This window comes from Otolemur garnettii, unplaced genomic scaffold (assembly GCF_000181295.1).
Source record: "Otolemur garnettii isolate 467f Iridium unplaced genomic scaffold, OtoGar3 scaffold00031, whole genome shotgun sequence".
NCBI lineage: Eukaryota > Metazoa > Chordata > Mammalia > Primates > Galagidae > Otolemur > Otolemur garnettii.
The window spans coordinates 13749388-13754379 of NW_003852426.1; the positions used below are offsets into that span (position 1 = coordinate 13749388).

General features: G+C 48.3%; 1 protein-coding gene across 1 annotated transcript in view; it reads left to right on the forward strand.

Annotated features, from left to right (window-relative positions):
• CUL9 (cullin 9) overlaps window positions 1-4992 on the forward strand; it is a 38878-nt gene that overhangs the window by 26640 nt on the left and 7246 nt on the right. The window contains exons 27-31 of the mRNA XM_012804673.2: window positions 480-625; window positions 736-859; window positions 999-1198; window positions 1591-1841; window positions 2765-3110. Of these exons, the coding sequence (XP_012660127.1) occupies window positions 480-625; window positions 736-859; window positions 999-1198; window positions 1591-1841; window positions 2765-3110 (1067 nt within the window). The remainder of the gene's footprint in view (window positions 1-479; window positions 626-735; window positions 860-998; window positions 1199-1590; window positions 1842-2764; window positions 3111-4992) is intronic.

Below are 4992 nucleotides of genomic sequence, written 5' to 3' on the forward strand. Positions count from 1 at the left end.
TTTTTTTTTTTTTTTTTAGGTTTAAATTGTCCTATCTTTGGCCAGAGAGTATCTGTCTCTCAGGTTGGCTTTTTAATACTCTCCCTTTGACAGCTTCCTTGCTTTCTATTATGAACAAATGTCCCAGGCTAACCTTGCCTGAGTTGTGACACAGAAGGAGGAAGAGACCTAGGCCAGTAGGTCTTTACAGCTGTGAGCTCCTTGAGGGCAAAATGCAGGTCTCCTCTCTCTAATGTTTCCTCCATGGAACCTGTCTGGCACAGGGTTAGGCACAGGGTAGACTCCTAAATGACTGTGGCTCGCCAGGTAGGCAGGCACAGAAAAGGCTGAGATCTAGAAGCTTGACAAGTTACCTGCCTGCCTGGAAATGCTGGGGCCCTTCTCCCTGCAGAGACTAGCAAAACAAAGCTTGGTGCCTCAATCCCTAACCCCCTTGTTTTCCCTTCTCTTCATCTTCATTCTCCTCAACACTTTCCTAGGTCAGAACCATCCAGTCCTGGATGTGGGGCCACATAGGAGACTGCAGTGGACATGGCTGGGCCGGGCCGAGCTGCAGTTTGGGAAGCAAACGTTGCATGTGTCCACTGTGCAGATGTGGCTGCTGTTGAATTTCAATCAGACAGAGGTGCCTTAGCTCCTTAGCCTCTCTCTGTTTTCTCTACCACCTTATCTGTAACTGTTCTGGTGCTAAACTCTTCCCCTTCCATCCTGACTGGGCCTTCTACTCCTCACCAGGAGGTGTCAGTAGAGACCTTGCTGAAGATTTCTGACCTCTCCCCAGAGCTGCTGCTCCAGGCCCTCCTGCCCCTCACCTCGGAGAATGGCCCTTTGGCCCTGCATGGGGGCTTTCCACATGGAGGTAAGTCACTGGAGGCTGGGCTGCTGATGGGAGGCCCTCAGGGTAGGAGGACTGCAGTAGGGAAAGAGAATGGGGTCCTCATAGTCCTCATTCTTCTGTCCATACCCTCCTTGGGGACCTGACTGGGAGTGGGTTTTAGGTGTGCTGCAGGTTCGTCAGTCAGGGCCTCAGCCCAGAGGGGAGGCCTTGTGGCTGATACCTCCCCAGACGTACCTGAATGTGGAGAAGGATGAGGGCCGAACCCTGGAACAGAAGAGGAACCTCTTGAGCTGCCTTCTTGTTCGTATTCTCAAAGCCCATGGGGAGAAGGGCCTCCACATTGATCAGCTGGTTTGTCTGGTAGGCAGAGGGGGCACCTGTGAAGTTGAGGGTGGGAGTGGGTCATGCTTAGAGTTGGGGATTGGAGCCAGAGGTCATCACACAGGAAAGTAAACTCCTTTACTATAAGACCTCTGTGGGGTGACCTTTTCATCTAGATTCTCTGTTCCTGATAGGACAGTCAAAAGGTAGAAATGAGGTATGAGTGTTTACCACATGCTAAGCTCTACTCTAAGTGTTTGCATGATTAGATTATTTGATCCTCATAATATTATCATTTTATCCCATTTAACAGATTAGAAGAGTTAGTAACTAAGTCATATAGCTAGTAAGTAGCAGAGCCAGGCACTGCACCCAGGTAGGCTGGCTTCCTCAGGTAAAAGTGACCTGCCTATTTCTTTCCTCCCATCCAGGTGCTAGAAGCCTGGCAAAAGGGCCCAAATCCCCCTGGAAGCCTGGGCCGTGCTGTTGCTGGCGGTGTGGCCTGTACCAGTACGGATGTCCTCTCTTGCATCCTGCACCTGCTGGGCCAGGGCTACGTGAAACGGCGTGATGATCGGCCCCAGATCCTGATATATGCTACCCCAGAGCCCATGGGGCCCTGTGGGGGTCAGGCAGACATCCCTTTGTGTGGCACCCAGAGCACCAAGACCTCAAAGCCTAGGTAGTCACCCTACCACTGTCACCTTGCAGTAAAGTGGAGGGATTGTGCCAGAGCCAGCATCCCTTGCCAAAGAATGCTTCCTTTCTTTCTTGTCGAATCCCATTTTACCTTTCCCTGTTGTTCCCTCTGTTGCTAGTCCTAATTCCTTCCCCCAGCACTATTGCCCCCTCCCATTCTTGCCAATGAAGTGCCCAGGTATCCCCATCCTTTAAGAGCCAGCCCTTAGGCAAGGGACCCAGGTACTTCAGCTCCTTTATAGATGTCTATAATTCTAAGCAAACATGAAATATTCAGCAAATATGTATTGAGTGCTAATAACTATGCACTCTGCTCAAAGTTTCAAGAAGTTTGTTCTACAGAGGAATTTGCTCTGCCCTAAAGCTTTTAATAAGAGATCCAGTTCATTGGAAGCTGTTGTGGTACTGATTTTCATGCCTGCTATTTTCATCATGTATAAAGTGAGTTCTCTAGAGTAACTTCCTACACCTCAGCCTGCAACATATCACCTGGGGTTGGAGTTAAATGCAGATCCTGATTGAGTAGAGTTCTCTGTGATAGCTGTGGTGCTTTGCTGCTGATGCACAGGCTATACTTTGAGCAGGAAGGATGTAGACTACTGTTTCTCACCAGAGGTGCCACTACTATTTCAGGTGGGACAGTCCCATCTACTGTAGGTCACTTAGCACCTTGATTCCTGCCCACTGGATACCTTTAATGTCCAATCATTGCAGCAGCCAGTTGCACCCTCACATTTGCAAATGTTTCTGTGGAGGACCATGCTTCCACAGTTGGTTTGGGTGGTTTTCCTCAGGCTGCCTAGGCAAGTGCAAGCAAGGGTGTGCAGGGAAGGGTCTGTTACACACATAAGTTGGCTGGACAAGCAGGGCAGGGGTACTGACTGCTGTCTCTTCTCTCCCCTCCAGCCCAGAAGCTGTGGCCGCCCTGGCATCTCTGCAGCTACCTGCAGGCCTCACCATGAGCCCCCAGGAGGTAGAAGGGTTGATGGAACAGACAGTGCGGCAGGTGCAGGAGATGCTGAACTTAGAAGCAGACGTGGCTCAGCACCTTTTGGCTCATTCCCACTGGGGTGCTGAACAGCTGCTGCAGAGCTACAGTGATGACCCTGAGCCACTTCTGCTGGCGGCTGGGCTGTGTGTGCCCCAGGTGCAGCCTACCCCAACACGCCCCAACCACTGCCCTATCTGTGTCAGCCCCCTGGAGCCTGATGACGACTTGCCATCACTCTGCTGCATGCACTTCTGTTGTAAGGTGAGGCTCTGCCAGCCTCTTTCCTGCCTTGGATTTTCACCCTAAAGCAATTCCTTGGGAATTCTTGGGTTCTAGCCTAGCCTGGCGGTGTTGAATAAGTCCTTTATTCCTGTTTAATTCTGTCATTTATTAAGTGGTGCCACCTGCTTTGACACTCTGAAGGGTGGTCATTAGGATCCAGTGATACATATCAGTGGGGTTTTTTTTGTTTGTTTCTTTTGAGAGAGAGAGAGTTTCATTCTATTGCCCTGGATAGGGTGCTGTGGTATCATAGCTCATAACAACCTCAAACTCTTGGGCTTAAGTGATCCTCTTGCCTTAGCCTCCTAAGTAGCTGGGATTATAGGCACCTACCACAACACCTGGTTAGTTTTTCTATTTTTAGTAGCTATGGGGTCTTGCTCTTCTCAGGCTGGTTTTGAACTCTGGAGCTCAAGTGATCCACCCACCCCAGTGTCCCAGAGTTCTGGGAGGCGTGAGCCACCATGCCTGGCTCATATCAGTGGTTTTTAAACTCTGCTGCATATTGTAATCCCTGGGAGCTTTTTTTTTTTTTGCAGTTTTTGGCCAGGGCTAGGTTTGAACCCACCACCTCTGGTATATGGGGCCAGTGCCCTACTCCTTTGAGCCACAGGTGCTGCCCAATCCCTAGGAGCTTTTATAAGATCTGATGCTCAGTCTTTACCTTAAGTCAATTAAATCAAAATCTCTGGAGGTGAAACCCAGGCATCTGGAGTTTTAAAAGTTCTTTGGGTGATTCCAATTATCATCCAAGTTTGAGAACTGATACATATATATAAAATGATATGTATGTAAAATGTATGTCAAGGCACTTTGTCAATGAGAAAGTGCTATGAGATTGATGATAACTATAGTTTTTGGTTTCCATATCACCATTCAAGTCCCCTCATCTCAGAGCAACATCACTGCTTTTATCATATATTCTCATTTAATACAAAAATAAAAAGAAGTGGTAGAGACCAGTAAATAACACAAAAGTGGAAGGGAGTTATGGGGAGTTAGGCTTGTGTCTGCACAGAGGATGCTAAGTAGGCTGGAGATGGGGAGTGAGTTTGTTCAAAGGCAGGGAGAAGCGGGTGAAGCGCAGAGAACCTGGAGTGCTGAGTGTGGTATTCTCTGCTCTTTAGAACTGGTGCCAAGCCCAAACACATCTGTTCCTTGTTGCCATGAATTCTAGCTGTCTCCCAACAGCATCTCCCCAGTGGTGGGTGATCTGGGACAGGTGCATTTGTGTGTGTGTACTCTCTTCTTCCTTTTTTCTCTGCTCCTAGTCTTCTCACATAGTTGCTTATCATCCCTTTCGCCCAGGTTCTTAATTATTTCCTTTACACTTTCCTTTCTTCATTCAACTAATATTTCTCACTGATCTGCTTTGTGCACAGTACTGGGCACTGTATGAGGCAATGAAAAATGTCCAAGCAAGAGATGATCAGAGAGTTAATAATAACAGCAGCTAATGTTTGTAGGGTTCACTGTAGGCCAGGCATCATGATGTTGACATAAATTATTTTACTTAATTCTCATAAAATTTTTATAAGGTAAGTATTTGTATTATTCCCATTATATAAATGACAGATGGAGACACTTGGGGGTAAAGTAATTTGCTCAAGGTCAGGATTTGAATTTTGGCAGTTTCACTCCAGGGCCCTCTCTGCATACTTTTATGATAAATGCAGGAAAGAAAATACAATTCGGGCTCGGCGCCTATAGCTCAACCGGCTAAGGCGCCAGCCACGTACACCTAAGGTGGCGGGTTCGAATCCCCAGCCCGACCCGCCAAACAACAATGACGGCTGCAACCAAAAAATAGCCGGGCGTTGTGGCGGGCGCCTGTGGTCCCAGCTACTTGGGAGGTGGAGGC